The 19,070-nt window shown below is 43.7% G+C and overlaps 1 protein-coding gene across 1 annotated transcript in view; it reads left to right on the forward strand.

Annotated features, from left to right (window-relative positions):
• Positions 1-17,764, forward strand: part of Hgd (homogentisate 1,2-dioxygenase) — a 48,267-nt gene extending 30,503 nt beyond the window's left edge. Inside the window, exons 7-14 of the mRNA XM_036203990.1 lie at positions 1,047-1,081; positions 1,898-1,977; positions 2,852-2,951; positions 5,008-5,132; positions 8,248-8,352; positions 10,567-10,693; positions 14,745-14,926; positions 17,430-17,764. Of these exons, the coding sequence (XP_036059883.1) occupies positions 1,047-1,081; positions 1,898-1,977; positions 2,852-2,951; positions 5,008-5,132; positions 8,248-8,352; positions 10,567-10,693; positions 14,745-14,926; positions 17,430-17,579 (904 nt within the window). The 3' untranslated portion in view covers positions 17,580-17,764. The remainder of the gene's footprint in view (positions 1-1,046; positions 1,082-1,897; positions 1,978-2,851; positions 2,952-5,007; positions 5,133-8,247; positions 8,353-10,566; positions 10,694-14,744; positions 14,927-17,429) is intronic.
• The last annotated feature ends 1,306 nt before the right edge of the window (positions 17,765-19,070 follow it).

Consider the following 19,070-nt stretch of genomic DNA (forward strand, 5'->3'; position numbering starts at 1 on the left):
ATGTGTGGAGAAGTCAGGGGCAACTTGAGGGAATCCCCTCTCTCCTTCTATCATGTGGGGCCCAGGGATCAAACTCAGGCTTAGTGGCAGTTGCCTTTTCCTGCTGGGCTATTTCGCTGGTCCCTATATTCTGCTTTCTTTTCAATTTGAAAAAGTAAACGACAACCTACCTTTTCTGTGGAAAGCAGACTATCATGGCAGCTTTGCACACAACCTCTAGAACAACACTGTTGTGTCTAAAGCTGAAGTCTGATCTTGCTGACTTCTTGAATTCATGCATGCTATTCAACTTTTTTTATTGTTTTTATTTTTATTTTATTTCGTTCTATGTGTATTAGTGTCTTGCCTGCATATATATCTGTGCACCAGGTGTGTCTGTGGAGGCCAGAAGAGGATGCTGGGTCCCTTGGCATTGTAAGCTAGAGACAGTTGTGAGCAACCATGGGGGTGCTAGGAGCAGAACGTGGGTCCTCTAAAGAGAAACAAATGCTCATAACTGCTAACCCATCTCTCCGGCCCTCGCTGTTCCACTGTTTGAGTCACGAATCAAGGCCAAGATTACAGCCCCGTGAGAGACACTGGAGACCTCCCTTTGGGTCTGTCTAGCCTTGTATCAGGTCACCTTCCTTCTCTCCACTTAAGCCACAATGGCCAGAGTCTCTCTACTTCTTTCAACATGCCATGAGCCTGCTTGCCCCAGAGCACCTCAGCATGCTCCTCCTTTTGCTTGGAGTGCCTTCTCTTGCCTAGATGATACCTTTAGATCCTTTGTCAAATGTCTCATCCGTAGGGAGGTCCCTATTCCTTCCTGTCCCTGCACTTGACTTTCACAGCACCAGGAGGCCTTACAGGGATAGAGTTCTGCACTTGTGTGTTTCCTGTTGCTGTCTGCTAGACTGTTTAACTCCACAGGGGGGCTTCTGCGGGCCATTTTATACCCAGCGCCTAGTCCGTGGTAGGCACTAAATAAAAATTTGTAGAATGAATACGCTTGTCCAGAATGTGTTAAAGCTGAAAAATCACAGAAAGTACTCTGTCTATTGCAGGTGCTTTTACAATTCAGATGGGGATTTCCTGATCGGTAAGCTCCTGAGTGGGAAGACAGACTGATCCCTAGCCCCGAGCTATGTTCCAGGTGTTGTTTGTTGTTGTTGTATTTTTCTTATCTGCATCTCCCATCTTTTTTATTAAATGAAGTATCATCTACAGAGTGAGGTCCAGATACCACTGGTGGTCTGGAGAAGATTCCTAGCATACCTCAAAGTGTCTAATGTATGTTCTGGGCTTTCTGCCTGTGGCTGTCTCTGTTGGGCCTCTCTCGTGTGGGAGATCTTAGCAGCTGAAATGAAGCTAATAACATATGGCTAATTTATTAGGAAAATTCTATTTGTTTTTAAACTCACCCAAGGAAAGCCCATTTGTCATCAATAACCACCATTCAGGTAAAAATTTTAGGAGGCCATCTAAAATGTCAGGCCCATTAGAAATTGTTCTGGTCTTCCCATGCGTTTGGTGGTGTTAGAATCAGTATTCAGGTGTGATCATTTTCATGGAGTCAGTAGACATGCAAATGCAGCATTCCTGCTGGAATGTCAGAAAAAAGTGATTTTCCATACTATTTCTATAACCCTTTTGGGTCAGTTCACAAAAATGCATATATATAAGCTCCTCAAAGGGGTGGGGGTCGGGGAGAAGATTGAGATTTTTTAAGAACTTTCAAAATCTCCTAGACGGTAAAATAGTTAACTGACATTGTCAGAATCTAACTTACCCCCAAGAGACACACTAAAGGTCTCCTCATTTGCAATAACAAACACACACAAACCTTCAGCAGGCAGGTTCTCCCTTAACAGGGTTGCTCATCACCGCACTGGATTTTTTTTCCCCCGTTTGCCAGTTCCCCAGAAAGGGAAGCTTCTCATTTACACAGAGTTTGGCAAGATGCTTCTGCAGCCCAATGAGATCTGCGTCATTCAGGTTGGTAATGAGCCCTCTCCCCACTGCCTCTCCCTAATTTGGGAGCAATCAGATGTTTCAACTGCTGCTATTTCTAACACTAAAATGTCTCTGTCATGTCTGGGTACCGTAGAGGAATGTGAGAGTTCCACAGAAGACTTCAGAGTAATCAGGCTTAGTGCCTGTGTTGTTGAATATGGCACACAGTCACAAAGCAGAGAATGTTTATCACTTGCTTTCCCTAAATGTTTGTAGTCTGCTTTAAAGCTGGGTCAAAGGTAGATAGATGGTGGAGGTACTCAAAAAAATATTTTTTTTTTGGCCAGTTGGAGGCTGCTGTTATTTCTGGGCCCAAATGAGAGATTAATTATGGGTATGATTAGGAATTAGATTTTTCTTTGTAACCCGTCTTTAATTTGCTCACCTTTCACAATTGTCTCAGGGTTTTATTGCTCTGAGGACACCGTGACTACTGGCAACTCTTACTAAGGAAACATTTCATTGGGATGGCTCATTTACAGTTTCAGAGGTTCAGTGCGTTATCAGCATGGCGAGGAGCATGGCAGGCGACGGGTAGCATGGTGGCGTGCAAACAGACATGGTGCTGGCTATATCTTGACCAGAAGGCAATAAGAAGTGGACTGAGACACTGGGCGGTATCCTGAGCACAGGAAACCTCAAAGTCCACCCCACAGTGATGCCTGTCCTCCAACAAGGCCACACCCACTCCAACAAAGCCACACCTCCTAATAGTGCCACTCCCTGTGAGATTATGGGGGCCAATTACGTTCAAACTACCACAACAATATGCCTGGAAACATGACCACATTACTTCTGCATATAACTACAAGTTATGATTTATTTAAGAGGGCACGCTTGTGTTTTTATCCCCCAGAGAGGAATGCGATTGAGTGTCGATGTCTTCGAGGAGACCAGGGGCTACATCCTGGAGGTTTATGGTGTCCACTTTGAGTTACCTGACCTGGGACCCATTGGTAAACCTTCACTCTAAGCCTCACTAGAGATACATTGCCTTCCATCTCTTCCTCATTCTCACACTCCAACTTAACTTCCCTCTCCAGACAGCTTCCTTAGACCAAGTGCCTTCCTCCAAAATCAGGAAATAACAGAAAATGACCCAAACCAATCTACTCTAAGTGTCTCTAAAATAACAGGACAGAACAATGATGATAAAAGCATTTAGTGGGTTTCTGATTAGATAGTATATATTACAAAGGACACAGAAGGGGGCCATAAGAAAAGCTTTACCAAGAATGAGATCTGAGATTTAATTAAATTCTTCTGGGTTTTGTTTTCTGGGTTTTTTTTGTTTTTGTTGTTGTTGTTTGGTTGGTTTGGTTTGGGTTTTTTTGTTTTGTTTTGTTTTTTCTGCTTCCTGAATGCTGGGATTATGCATGGTAGTGTTCATTACAATGCCCAGCCCCACACAGTGCAGAAGACTGAACCCAGGCCTTCATGCATGCTACTAGGCAAGCACTTTACCAACTGAGCTATATTCCCCCAGCCCTGAGATTTGATTAATTTTTGACGGCCTATTAAAGAGAAGAGGAAAGGAACCGCTTAAGCAAATATATGCTAATGAGAATGAGCTCTGTGAATAATTGTTTTCTTTAGTCAATGAGCTGTGTGTCTCCAGCCATTAAAATGGCCTGGGTTCTATTCCCATGGAAAGATGGACTGGGCTGAGTGACACGTGGCCTTTGAACATCATGTTCCTTCTGAGCACATTTCACAAAATCCCCGCACTTAACAAATGTATCACTTCATGCTATGAAGGAGCTATATAAACAACACCCCTATGAGGTAGATTAAAAGTTCCTCTCTCGCTGCCCCTACTCTTCTAACAGCTGAACGCAGGGGCTGCAGGAGAGAAGAGAAGATCTTAGGAGCAATTGTTCTCAAGCCTCCCATGGAGAACAAAAGGGAGCCGGGAAATTGGCCCCTGGTTTCATCCTGGGCCATACCTCCCAGTTCTTTCCTTCCTTGTCAACAGCTTTTCAGAGCAACAAGGACAGGCCAGCATGTGCCTTCTGGTCACTCCCCTGGGGATCCAAATATTCAGAGGAAGGTGGGAGGCAGCAGAGAGGCAGCTGGAGCCGTGGTGGGCCGTCTGTCATCCTGCCTGCCGCCCACTCTCCCCACTTTGCTGTGCCAGCAGCAGAGCCTTCAGGTTCCACGGAGCATGTACCCTCTGGAAAATATATATAATTTACTAACCAGCTGGGGCTTTTTTTTTTTTTTTTTTTAACCCCAGGAGCTGGAAATGATAAAACACTCCCCAGGCCTCTCCTCTCCGAGTTAAATTATGTTTTTGCACTTATGCTTTTTCATATTTTGTCGTTTGATTTATTTCCTTTCTCTGGAGGGCACACTCACTCCTGAACAAAGCTAAACAGGCAGCTCCCTTCAATTCCTCCACTTGGAATGGCAGGCACATATTTTTCAGGCTGGACAACAGCTTTATAGTCCTGGCTTTTGAGTTCTATCTATGGGGCAAAGGCGTGCCTAGAACAATAATAGCTCACTGCCTTTTTATATGAGATCAGGGTCCAAGGATGTGTCGGGGAGTCCCCAGGGCTTCCTGGAACAGAGACCTGCTGTTCTCCCAGCTCTTCCTCTTTCCTCCTCTTCAGTCTCTCCTCTCCCCTTTTCTCACCTGTGGTATATGATTAGTGATGAGGCAATGTATATAAAAAGCATATGAGCCATATCACTCTACAACTTTAGAAGACAATGGTGCTTATGGGGATTTTTGAAATTTTCTGTTTTTCAACCAAATCTCTTAAATCTTTCTACAAATCTACCAGACTGAGCTCCAACAGATTCTGTGCTGCTTGGGATTGAATTTAGGGGCTCATAGATGCTGGGCAGGCACTCAGCCATAGCCCCAGCTGGAAATCCAGGAAGGATTGTGGTGATGGAAGTAATTTGTGGGATGACTCATGACACAGAAGAAAGCCTTCCCCTTTGCTGGCATCTTTCCTTTGACTTCCAAAGTTCCTAAATGGAGTTCGGGGCACTGTGTTCTAGGAGCGAATGGCTTGGCCAATCCTCGTGATTTCTTGATCCCTGTTGCGTGGTATGAAGATCGTCAAGTGCCAGGTGGTTACACTGTGATTAATAAATACCAGGGCAAGCTGTTTGCTTCCAAACAGGTAAGGTAAGACTATCGGTAACCAGAGAGTGAATGTGGAGTTGTAAAGCACCAGTTGAGTGCCAAGGTCAGCGTTAGGTACTTTATCTTCGTCTTTATCACACCACTAAAGTACTGCACATTACATTGCTCATTGTGGAAACAGATCAGATAGTGATGATTCATTTGCCCGTGTCCCAGTAAGTGACACTGTCTGGCTGACCCTAGAGATGGTGCTTTTTCTTCGTCTCTAGCAATGGAAATTTGGCAATATGCAGCTCTCTAAAAATGACGTGGGGCACATGACATATAGGCCACCTAATATGTTCTGAAAAAGAAGATGAGTCACCACAAAGATCAGCCAAGACTGATATTCCTCAATGACCACCTTATTTCAAATACAAGTGATTGATTGTTGATCCAAAATATAGAGAACTTAGTTAATAGCTTCAATTACACCAGAGGCCTAGTAAACTCAGGACATGAAATCACAGGCAATAATATAAAACTAATTTTGAGAGATGGTAACAGTCTGTCTTTTCTGTAAGAATGTCACATGAAAAAAATAACATAATATATAACCTATGCTATAATAATACTAGATGGCTTCTTGTTCATTTTTTTGAGACAAGGTCTCATATAGCTCAGGTTGGCCTTGAACTTGCTTTGTAGCTGATCTTCCTGCTTCTACCTCCCAAGAGAGAACATTTCAGTTGTGCACCACCATGCCAGGCTATTACTATGTATTATTACTTAACTTACTGAGTGCATAATGTTAGAACAGAGTAATCATATAATGAAAGGTACCCAAATAGCCCTTCTGTTATTATTGTTTGCTTTATTTTTTTTTATTTGTCTATATTTGCCTAGCATGTGTTGTTTTCCTTGAGTAGCACCAAAAGGCCATGCCAGCTATCAGAGGCACACGAGTTTGCAATTTCAGTTTAAACCCTGGAACAAACAGCAATGTGTCAGCCTCACGTTCTCCGGGTCAGGATTTTTCATAAGTGGTTCAGGGACCATTTGTTTTAGAATCAGAATATATGTAAAGCCTTGTTTAAAATGCTCATACCTACATGAATACTCTCCTGGGCAAAAATGAAATATTATTATTATTATTATTATTATTTTACATACAATTGATAGAGAACCTCTGTTCTGGCAGTAGCCAGCAGCTGCTGTAGAAAGCTTTCTACTTCCCAGGGGGTCCTTGTAATGGTCCCACTGGTCCACTCTCCTCTGCCCTGGTCTGTGCCCTGGGAGGCTGGCATTTATCCACAAAGTAGCTTGGGCTCCTTAGTCTACTGTCTGTTATTTAGTCAACTGGTAGAGACTTGATGACAGGAGGGAGAAGAGTTGGCCATTTCTTCACTGCTTCCTGCCTATTTAAGACATAAATGAGCCTGATCTAACTACTGTTGAGTGGCCTCAGTGTGGGAGTCAGTTCATTGCAACTTGTAAAAGCTGATGTGCACACGTCAGCACACAGGGATGTCCCACCATGGTGCTCAGCAGTGTCACACTGGGACTCAAAACCAGATCTCAGTACATATCTAAAAGCACTCAATGTTGTTGTTGTTTTTAACCAGAAAAAAATATTATTATTGGGGGGAGATAAAATATCATAGTGAGCGTATTCATACCACAGATATCAGTAAATACTATAAATGAGAGCTTTATTTCCCCAGAGAAATAACTAAAAATATTTACAATGAGCTGGAGAGATGGCTCAGAGGTTAAGAGCACTAGCTGCTCTTCCAGATGTCCTGAGTTCAATTCTCAGCAACCACATGGTGGCTCACAACTATCTATAATTCTATCTGGTGCTCTCTGCATACATAATAAATTTTAAAAATTTACAAATATACTCTTCTTTAAAGTAATAAATCTACGGGAGTCTGTTGTAAGGCTCAGATACCTCAACACTCTAATCATTCCACTTAGCCTTAATCATGCCTTTGTGAGTAGCTTTTCCTTAAAGTTTTTTTTCCTCTGTTCTTGAGAATATCATAATATCATCAACACAATGATATATGATCATATTCATCCCCACTTTTCCTGTCTCTATATCCCCTTCAACATATCCTACTCCCAACTTCACATCTTTTAATTTCCTTTTATTGTTTATACCCTTCTAATTACAGTTAGTGCTATCTATATGTGCATGGAGGTAGGGCTATCTTCAGGAACATGGGACTCCTAACAGTGGCTTATCTTCAGTGCCTAGAGGCCTGGTGATCATTTTTGCCGTCTCTACCAGAGTTTGGGCTAGTTCACTCTTGTGCCTATCACGTACTGGTAACTTCAGCTGCTCTGAGTTCATTATTTTGATAACCATGTCGTGTCTAGAAGACAGTATTTCACTACATTCCTTCTCATCTTCCAGCTCTTATATTCTTTCTGCCTCTTCTTCTTTCAAGAAGGTCCTCAAGCCTTGGGCTGGCTGGCTGGGTGCTGGCAGAGATGTCCCATTTAGGGCTGGGCACTCAAATCACTTATTCTCAGCACTGTGACCATCCATCCATCCTGAACTTTAGAATATTCTCCCTCAGATCCTCCTTCTTGACTAGATGCACAGTACCCGTGAGGAAGATTCTAATACTGTAGCACAAAAGTGATCTCCTACCCAAGACAACAGAGGGGACAGTGTTAATGTCAGTCTGAAATCTCAAACACTTAGGCTGGATCTCTTCAAGGTGTCTTCTTCCACAAACTCAACAGCAGACACCGTGTCTATGAGACGTTCCTTTAGGAGAAATCCCACAGCAAGCGCCCGCTGCACCAGGAAGCAGAGGGAAGCCCAGATTGTCTGAGAACTGCTGCCATGCACAGATCCCCGCAGCTATGTTAAAAACTGAAAAGGCATTGCTTATTGAGTGTGCTAAGCTTCTGTCTGTGTGAAGAGACTTACAGCTGCAGCTTGTGAGCTAGAAAAGGGGTTAGTGACAAAGTGAGGACCTGGGAGAGGGCCTGTGAAGCAGCCACAGCACAATTACGAGCTACGATGCTTCCAAAGGGTGGTCTCATTAAATTTAGAACCACATCAAATAAAAGTAGTTATGTCAATAAGGATTGTAAGTCTACAGCTCCAGACACATTACGTTCTAAGGCCATGCTTTCCTGGTTTCTGCAATTAGGATGTCTCCCCATTCAATGTTGTAGCCTGGCATGGAAACTATACACCCTACAAGTACAACCTGGAAAACTTCATGGTCATCAATGCAGTGGCCTTCGACCATGCGGTAAGTCTGGACCATGCAGGGACCCTGGGGATGGGACAACCCTTGAATGGTTGGGATCCAGAGAATACCTGCAGCATGCACAGATCTAAAGTTTTCAAGGTCATCCTTGCAAAGCCTCAACAGGACTATTTGTCCTTTGGTGAGGGAATCCATTCCATGGCAAACAAGGAAGCCAAGAAATACTCAACCTAATTTACTTTTCTTCAGTGTAACCACAACTCTCATGGATGGGAAAAGGCAATCCTGCTAATGATAATAATGAAGTCAGGAGGAAAGGTCATTTGCAGATCGGGCCACCTTGTAAACCTGGGGCATGTACTCTGCTTGCTTTGGCTGCCTACCTGCTCACCAGCCTGTGCTTCCGGCTGTGGTTGGCTATGATGAGCAAGCCAGCACTCTTTTAAGGTTATTCAAAGGCTGAATATTTGGATTAAAAAAAAAAAAAAGCCTAATGTTTGAATTCAGCCATATTTTTCAGTCAATTAGGGGGCCATGGATAGGTCCCTGATCTACCGTACAGGCTCCTGAGAGCCCATATGCTCGATACAGTGCTAGTTCTGAGACCCTGAGGGGAAGCTCATTTTGTGGTGTACTTCATAATGGATTAACTTAACCCACAAGCTGAGGGATAATTGGGACAGAAGCCAGAGAGTCAGAGACAGAAGGATTACTCTGAGCCAGTTCAGTTTATCTCTGGGGGGGGGGGGGGGGGAACTACCTTTCTGCACAACAGCGGATCTTAATAAAACCAAAGGGGAGAAAGAAAATCAAGATTCCAAGCCCAAGGCATCACGGAGAAGCACCCTGAGACCTTGCTAAAGCTCTGTTTGAGCCTTCTCACCTTGTCTTTCTTTTCATAGTTTCCAACCATTTCCCATGACAGGTAGAAGAAAAAAACATTAACTCTTCCTTCCAGCAAGAAATGTTGGGTCGATTTTATTTTATTTTTTATTTATTTTTTGCTTTGTTCGTGGTTTTGGGTTTTGTCTTTCATTTGAATTTACAGAAGTTCAGTCTTCCCTGTACTGCTGTGGTGGTTATCTCCCCGAAATTCAGATCTGGTCGTCCCATCCATTGCTGCTTTGAAAAACCTTTGCAGGCTCCCCGTGGTTTAGGATTAAGTCTGAGCTCTGAAGCATGGCATTTGATACTCCTCACCATCTGGCCCTGGGCTCCTTTCTCTAGTACCACATCTCACCCCTCCTTCATCCTTCATTGAACCCCTGGCTTTAACCTTCCTCTTGCTTTACAAAATTTCAATGTACTTTGATATCTTTCTATATTCCCTGACAAAAATCTCCCCTCTCTTCCTCTTTTCTCTTCCACCCCCAACCCCACCCCGCTTCCTTTCTTTTGTTCACTTTTAAAGGTTTAGCTCAAGTCACAGGTCTTTGAAGCTTCTCCTGATCCTGTCACAGAAGATGAGGATGGGTGGCGGCCAGGAGAAGGCTGTCACCAGAATGCACTATATAAATTCGTGAAACTGTCAAAGAACAAATTCAACAAAGAGTTATTTTGAAAAAGACATAGCCACATTCTCTTTTCCCCAATTAACGTTAAAGGAATAGAGAACAGATTCCCAATCTTTGAATCACCAGATGTCAGCACTGCGGACTGAAAGTGAACACTGGTATCAATTACAATGAACCTTGGTTTCTCCATCCAGGAGTCCAAACTTCTTGGAAAAAGTATAATCTTGTCCTTCTGAGAGTCAATCAAGAGTCCAAATTCATTAATTTTAACCAGTTCTCAGATTTTTCCTGCCTATGGACACCATCTGGAACCTCTGATGCCCTGCCTCCCCAAGAAGCATACCTATCTCTCCACCAGGATGTAGATGCTGCTTTGTGTGTTTCTCAACATTCTCTGAGCAGCACCAAGCTCCCCGCCCCTCAGCCTGGGGGTGGAAGTCAGGTGCTCTGGCTCTCAGAGCTGTAGGGTAATAGGGCGCCCCTAACATAGACCTAGCGGGCTAAAAATGTCCTCTTATCTGGCATGAATGCATTTTGCCTCAATCACAGCAAGAGGACAGTCACATGAGTGATTATTGCCCCTCAATCAGAGCCCAAATAGCTAAGCCTGCCCTGGGTCAGTTAATCAGAAGCTGTCACTTGAAAATCAGAAAACTGTCACATGTGCAGGTGACATGCTGCCATTGTCCAATCACCTCCCATGTGTCTGTCTCACCTTCAGTGTCTCCTTGTGTATTCACAGGACCCTTCCATTTTCACAGTGCTGACTGCCAAGTCTACCCGACCTGGAGTGGCCATTGCTGACTTTGTCATTTTCCCACCTCGGTGGGGGGTGGCCGATAAAACCTTCAGGCCTCCGTATTACCACCGTAAGTCTCAGTTTTACCAGAATACCTCTGGAAACCAGAAACAGCAGCGAGGCACTGGCGGGCGACAGTGGCCAGGTTGTTCTTGGATCCCCTGCCTGTCTGGCCTTGAGTTTAGAGTCCGGCCTCTCTGGTTATACTCTTGGGCTTTAAGAGGCTCCAACCTCCCGACGTCTGCAGGGAGTCTTGGACTAAACCTGGCTCCTGTTTCTCTGGACCAAAAGAGAGACAGGAATGTTGGGAAGAGTGAAACAAGAAGCACATTTCAGATCTTTCTAAAGGGTGGGGAGGAGTGGTGATTTTAGTTTGTTTGGGGAAACCACTTAAATCTGGTACAAGAACAAGTAAAATGTTCCTTAATTATTTCGGCAAACTAACGCAGATAACAATCTAAACTGGGAGATAAACTATTCTGGAAGATGGGGATGGTGTCAAGTCTATTCTTTGACAATGTCATACTTGCCCTTACCCCTACCCTTTCCCATCTCCCCCACCCCCTGTATATCCCCCTCATCTCTGTTAATCTCTTTCCCACATTCCTTTCTTTTTGTTTAGTTTGTCTCCTTCTGAGTTTGACTAAGACTTTCTCTATGACCTTGTGATCGAAATTATTCACTGGAGATGGGCAGATATATCAGTTGGTACAAAACCAAGGACAACGGCCGGCCATCATGGAGTTGGTCCCTTTCCTTGCACCCTCCATGAGTGGCCTATAGCTCAACAGTAAGGAGAATGTTCTCATCAGACCCTCCCCAATCCATGACTGACCAATGAGAAGGCCTGCCATGTGCAGGTCCTGCACAAGTCATTGAAGCTACTATGAGCTCATACCTAGCTTGGCTGTGTTGTATGTAGAGAATGGTGCTTGCTGCCCTTCTTTCTATCTTCCAGCTTTTATGTTATTTTATTCTGTCTTTCCCATCCCCTGAGCCTTAGAAGGGATAATACAAACAACTTGTTTAGGCCTGAGTTCTCATTTTCCACATATTTTCAGCATCATGAGCAGCTATGAGGCTCCGAATTCAGCAGTGTCTACTGCAAATAGAAGCCTCTTCGAGTAAGGTTGAGAGTAGCTTCTGCCCAAGAAATGAACATGGCTATTTAGAAGGAAATTTGACATTATATAGTTGAATATCAGTAGTAAGTGTCCTTGCAGGGTCTATGACCTCCCAAGGCTGGGGCTTTGACCAGGCTTTCAGAACCAAGCAAAGGATCCCTTCTGTGGCCTTCAATCTAGAGAGCATGGTTACCTCCATGATAGTCATGCCACTACTGCACACATAGGCACATCTCACTGGCAGGTTGATGTTATAGACTGGTAGAATTGGTAGAATTCACTAATGGGTTAAGGCCACTTGATAGCTTTTCTCCCCCAAGTCACCAGCAGAGCTCAGAAGGCGAGTCAAACAAATCCAGTTTTGTTTTATCTGTATTATTAAGACTAATGACTAATGATTGTTGGCAAGTTTCTAAGGCTCTATTTTAAGTTTTTTAAAAGTATTAACTTATTTGGGTTATAACAGCAGCAGGAGATAGAGAATATCAATTCTCTCCCTTTCTGTTTCCCAGGAGATGAGACTGACACAGGGGAGTGAGCAATTCTCGAGGTTTCACAGTTAGTTAAGTGGCAGGGTCAGGATTTAATTGTGGATTGTCTGATGCCAAAGCAGGCACATGTGACTGCTAATTGATGCAGCTAGTGCTGTGGCCTGTACATAATACACGTCTAGAAATATTTATTCAGCCAGTGAATACATCACCAAGAATGAATAAGCACACCGCAGCTGTGTTTAATGAGGCTGACATTTTTAATTGTGCAAATTAAACAAGGTCAAGGTACAATTCTGCTTCCAGGAGAACTTTACATTTCTTTTTTTTTTTTTTTGAACATAGAGTACTGGAACAGCTCTAACATGCATTTTTCAGCTAGAGCATTCTAGAAAACAAATTCTTTTCCATAGTTAACTACAGGACCTTCTGTGTATATAAGATCCTCTCTGTAACAGTTGCCAGGTACCAGAGCTTAATGGTGTACAGCTGTGCTGAATGGGCCATTTAAGCATTTGTGAGGGTGGGGGAGTAAGGCTGTCAGGATAAAAGAAGGCCCCTCACAGTCAGATGACAGCCAGCGTGCCCCTTCAAGGTCACCATCAAGAGTACCCTCTCTCTTTTAAGTTTATTCTCCGACTTCCCTCTCCCAGAGTTTAATTCGCTGCCTTTAAAGTAGAAACTCAGAGGCTGCACTCTGAACGGGGAAGCCAGAGGCTTGTGACCCAGAGGTCTACAGACTTTCTGTTGAGAGCAGTGGTGGAGGGCTTCTCTCCCCTCTTAGCTACAGACAATGGTTCTCTGGGCTGCTGTTCTCCAGGCCCCCAAACCACTCCTTAATCTCCCTTTGTGCTGCAGAGTTCGGAGACTGGGCCTTGTGAAATGCCTCCTATGGTGTTTTTGATGACTTGTCCCGAAATACCATCTCATAAAGATATGGTGCCCTGAGTCTATGGGGGAGGGGGGAACAACCATAGAACCCAAAGTTAGAAATTAGTTTTATCAGAGCTATAAAAATATTGCTTCAGCAATACTCCAAATCTTGGTTACTTTGATGTGACTTTAAGGGGAACTGGAGAATTCTTTCTATAGAAATATTGCCTCTAGTCATTTTAATGCACCTTAGTCAACTAGATCCAGCTTTAATCAGAAAGGCAAAGTCTACCCCACCAATGTCCTTTGAAATATCAAAAGTGATGTAGAATACCTTCACCAAACTCATTGTTAACTAAATTCACATTCAGATCAAAACCAAATCCCATCTCGCTCTCTTCTGGAAATTGAGCCGTGAAGGTGACCCTGGCGACATGTAGTGCAGAGAGGAGGGTGACTGTAGACTGAAGCTGTGTGCAGAACTGTTCTTTGCATACAGCTTCTGAGGACTTCCGTTCACTTCTTTTCCTTTATCCGCTATGATCTGGGCCTCCCTTTCTCCTCGGGGTTACCGCTTCTACACTTGGTAGGGCCTGGAGCCCTGTGTTGTGTGGAAGGCAGGGAATGGGTGGCTGTGCAGGTGGTGACAGAAGGATTATGGTGCCTGTTTATGTCTCACACGGAAGGAAGAAGGGCACGGTGCTGGCCTGTCAAGTGTTTGACTTTGTAAGGGCTGTCGCCCCAGCATTACATGCTCTGCACTCTCCATCTGCCCACAGGACAGGCAAGGAGCAGCTTTAAGCAGGCCATTGCTTACTCCTCGGTGTAGTACAGTCGTTAGGATAGTATCTAATTATTCATTTTCAATGGGATGGACGGGCAAGCTAGTGGAGTGGGAAACAGGTAGATGAGTGATAGACGAGTTGGAAAGGTATTTGCATTCACCCATGGGCCAGATTCCTCTAATTCTCACTCTTAGGTTTTTGCCATGTTGATAAAGAGTTTCAGTTCCACAGAAATAAAATACCAAAAGAATGGAAGCATGGCAGGCTTTGTTTGTCAAATTCTGTGTGACTCTTGAAGGTGATGTAAAATTGTCCATTTAGTTATTAAAAAAATAATAACCAAACACAGAGAGCTATTTGATTACGTAATAGGTTGCTCCATGGAGCCGTCCATTCCTTGAAGGCACGGAGCAGATCCCGGGGAGTAATCCATAAGGAATGAGGTAGAAAAGTCTTCTGTCTGGAGTAGAAAGAAGGATCACTTCCAATGTTCAGATTTCAGGTTCCAGGAGAACAGAAGAATAAGATTCTCTCCTGTTCAGATTCAGTTATCTGTTATGATAAATCACTGTGTTTTACAGAGACCAACCATCTGGCTCATAGATTATCACTTGATAATGGACTGGAGCTTGTCTTGTAGCATTACCTTCACACACACACACACACACACACACACACACACACACACACACACACTCACAAACACCCACTTCACTTTCTAGATTGGGAACCAGAAATGTGGTGAAACCATGTGCTATTGTGGAATTATTTGGTGCATTTGGAATATGAGGCATGAACTCCTGGAAGAAATACTGTTTCTTAAAATAACACTGCTTCAACCTTCCCAGGGAACTGCATGAGTGAATTCATGGGACTCATCAAAGGTCACTATGAGGCAAAGCAAGGTGGATTCCTGCCAGGGGGAGGCAGCCTGCACAGTATCATGACCCCTCATGGCCCGGATGCAGACTGCTTTGAGAAGGCCAGCAAGGCCAAACTGGCACCTGAGAGAATTGCTGATGGCACCATGGTAAGCAAGCTAATGCTTCAGGGGCCCCAAAACAGCTTCTCCAAAGTCACGGGAGTGCAGTGAGGATTGATTTGTATCTGTATGTGCGTGTTATAAGTATGCATGCATACAGGTGTGTGGATATACTAAACTTCTGCTGTGAGAGTGTCGAGTTTGAAGCGGGAGTCAGACCAGTTCAAATCCTCTTAATTCCTATGTCACCTCTCCATGCTTTATTTCCCCATCTGCAGAATGGATATAATACTATCCAACCTGGAGGACATCTGTGAGTTATAATGCCTTATGGGGCGTTCAATTACTTCAAACACAAGGAAACATTATTAATATTCTTTGAAGGATCTCGCTGGATCTAAATGCAGCCCTGTGTGTGTGTGTGTGTGTGTGTGTGTGTGTGTGTGTGTGTGTGCGCGCTCTGCCTCGGAGTATTCTATATGGAAAGTAATCCTGAGGACCACAGTAGCAGAGGAGGCGGATGTCACCTTCAGCCAGTTCCATAAGCAAAGAAGGGTCAAGCAGCCTTTGCTCCCCGATCGTCAGGACTTGTGAGCAGCTGTTCTCAGCTGCTCTTTCAGTGTCATTGTTGTCCTTTGGCGTGGGATGAAGCCGATGGGATTTAAATCCTGCTTTGTATTCTTCTTGTGTCCGGCTGTAAACACCGAGGCAGAACACGATTGCAGTTGGCTGCGGTCCTTGATTTTATTTTATTTGTTTGTTTGTTTATTTATTTATTTGCATTCTTGGAAATAGACTTCATGGACCACAAGAGATAATTTTTTTGCAAAACCATGTGCAAGCTTGCTTCCATTTTCAAACAAAAGCCTTCAGTGCTACATAGTTTAAAATCCATAACACAGACCTGCTTGACTAGAAGCATGGCTTGTAACTCCCTAGCATTAACTGTTCACCTGTCCAGGGGGGTTTGCTTTTTAGTCCCAAGTCCAAAGCCAGAGCTGCTTTTATGGAGAAAGGGACACAGAGTTCTTCCCATCTTCTTAGCCTAGGCTCCGTTAACCCTTTCAAGAGCCTCCTGGGAGTGTCTACAGGAACCTATGTCTTTGTGAGATACAGTTTGATGATCTCAGTTAGGCTATTGCCTCTGACAGCCCTTGAAAGTACACAATCCATCCTAGAGTTGTTCGTCAATCACCCTTGGGCCTCCAAATGGGCTTTTGAAAGCCATGCTACCAAGATCAGTGTTCCACAATACTGAGGTGTAGGGCTGTTTTTACATGCAGTAAGAATTTGAGCAATGTCCAAGACCTGGATCGCTAGTGAGCTGAAGCTGACTTGAGAAGGAGATTAGAATGATAAAAGACTGGGTTTCTGGAGGCCCAGAGTATCTGGAAGGCACCCTCCACAGGTACTCGAATCCATGTGTGCACACTCACACACAGAGAGAGATACACACATATACATACATAAATAGGAAACTTTACCTCAGCCTAACTTTATGTCTCCTTTACCATTCTCCACTCTATAATGTAGACACAGATCAATCTGTCATATCCCAGTAGGAAGTGGTTTACATGATTCTTCACAGCTCAGCCTGACAGCGAAGCTCTCAAGAAGTCAGCAGAAGACAACGGTAATAAAGGCTGTAACATTTACCCTTGAGTGCAACTAGGGGTTTATACCTTTGCATCTCATTCAGAACTCTACCTCTAAGGCTGTCATAGAAGTCAGGCAAAGACATACATCTCCACAGACACAGACAAGAAGAAATTAATGTATGTGAGACCCCACACATTAATGTATCTGTTCTGAGAGGTATCACAAAAGAATAATATAATTTTCCTTTGGCCTGTCTGGAGTGCTTTTAATTTCCTAATGAGAACAAAAAGAATTGAAAGGTTTGGGTTGTTTGCTATTATTTTACAATAGATAGGAAAATCAACCACTGATAAAAAGCTGAAATGTCTAATATATACAGAATATTTTTCAGCTTCTTTCTCCTGTGACCAGAAACATCCAGAACACAGTGGGGTGTGCAGCATCAGTCCCTTTATGGACCATTTCCTTCCCCTTCTTCCTTTTCCTTTTTCTGAGCTGAACTCAGGATCCTGAAGAAAACAGGCTTAGACCTCAGCTCTGCCATCACTTACCATCTTAGACAAGCCATCTCCCAGCTCTGAGCTTTGTTTCTTCCTTTGTGAAATAAGAGTATGCTCTACATACAAGGACATCACCACAAGCGATGGTCCCTGAGAAGACCCCGGGATTCTCCCGTGTCTGCCCTTGGAAATAAAAACTTTGCCTCCAGAATGCTCTGAGTAATTCTAGTCCCACACTCAAGGCCCTAAGTAGATAGAAACCTCATTTATAGCTTCAGTTTGGTAACCCAGATCCAGAACCCAGGGCTTGTGTTTCCTCTCCTCATCATGGCAGTATGTATAACTACAATTAGTCCAAAGTTTGGTCTACCCATACCTTCTCTATGCATCTAATTAAACACGCTTTACCATGCCTGATCTCTTCTTTCTCATCTTTGTTTTATTTCCTATAGGCATTCATGTTTGAGTCTTCCTTGAGTTTGGCAGTCACCAAGTGGGGACTCAAGACCTGTAGTTGTTTGGATGAGAACTACTACAAGTGCTGGGAGCCCCTCAGGAGCCACTTCACCCCCAATTCCAGGAACCCGACGGAACCTAAGTGAGACCGAAGCCTGCTCCTGTAATTGAGAATAGATTTGCACGGTTTCCTTGAGAACCTCACACCCTCTGGGGAAATGGGGACCGGGATTAAAATGAGAGCTCACTTTCAACCCAGAGTGTTTGTGGAAATGCATTCGGAAATGGTTATGGCTTTCTAATTGATTACTCAATAAATATGTGTTCTGTGGATGTTGCAAATGGTCATTTTCAGGTCTTGATGTCCAGGACTGGTGGGCCAGATAAGCCATGGCTAGGGTGGGGGGCTGGTAGTGGGGGCATTTCCCATGTGCTTGGCCTGAGGGCTTTACTCTAAGATCACAAGTCCAGGTATCTGCCAGCGACTGGACCAGGCAAGGCAGGACAAGCATTAGAACTATGAGCCGAGGTTGAATCCAAAGTCAAGCCTTAGGGTCAATCCAGGCATGGGGTCAACAAAGTTCCAAACAACTAGCCATTTGTCTAAACTGTGTGCCTACCCAGAACACCAGGCATCTAACTCTGGTAGTCATATCCAATGAAATTAGACAAGAACTTGAGCCACCAAGAAGCAGCAGTAATCCATCCACTTTAGGGGAGCAGCTGTCTGAGGATGCTTGGAGCTGGGTTTCTCTGGTCTTTGCAGGAAACATCCTGTATCCTAGGAAACCCATTGACCTCCTTGAGTTGGGACAGTTTGTTAATGGACTCATTTCATAATCCTGCATGAAATCCCTACTACCATCCCTAGAGCAGGGTGCTATGGATGGATGGTTGAAATGGGAGAATCAGTCTTGGGAGACAGAGCAGACAGAAATTGATACCCAAGGGGGAGGCCACACCAAAAATAAGGCATGATTGTATAGCAAGCTGAACCCAACTTATAAAGCTTCCTTTATAACGTCAGCATCCCTCCCAGTATGGGACAGCCCAAGACTTTGGAAGTGGGTTGACTATGTTCTCCTGGGATGAAAAGATATGCAAGCCAGAACAGAAATATGGAAAGTGATAGCTGTCCTGGCTTTGATTTTATAGGATTAGCAAACCCTCTCTGCTTTGTTGCCATGGCAGCAACTTAAATTTGATGCTACCAATTTTTCCTCTAATAGTATATGGTGAGAGTCATATGTTAGGACCCAGGGACTAGACTGCCAATGAAGTACAAGATGCTCGGTTAAATTTGAATTTCTGATAAACCATAAATAATTTTAGTGGTTACTATGTCCTAGTCAATTCTTGGACAGCCTTATACTAAAAAGTTATTCATGGTTCATCGTATCTTCATAATTAACTGGGAAACCAATATTTCTCTTTGCTAAATCTGGCAACCTTACTAGAAACCTCAAGGATAGAGCTATGATCCTGGCCTGCACGAAGGTTGTATTCTAGTGAGGGAAATAGATAAAATAAACATACAAAACAATTACAAACATACTAGATAAAAAAAAAAAACAAGTAGATTGGAATGTAGCAATGAATGAGATGGACTAGGAAGGCCTTTCTCTAGAAAGCGAGCG

This window comes from Onychomys torridus, chromosome 12, assembly GCF_903995425.1.
Source record: "Onychomys torridus chromosome 12, mOncTor1.1, whole genome shotgun sequence".
NCBI lineage: Eukaryota > Metazoa > Chordata > Mammalia > Rodentia > Cricetidae > Onychomys > Onychomys torridus.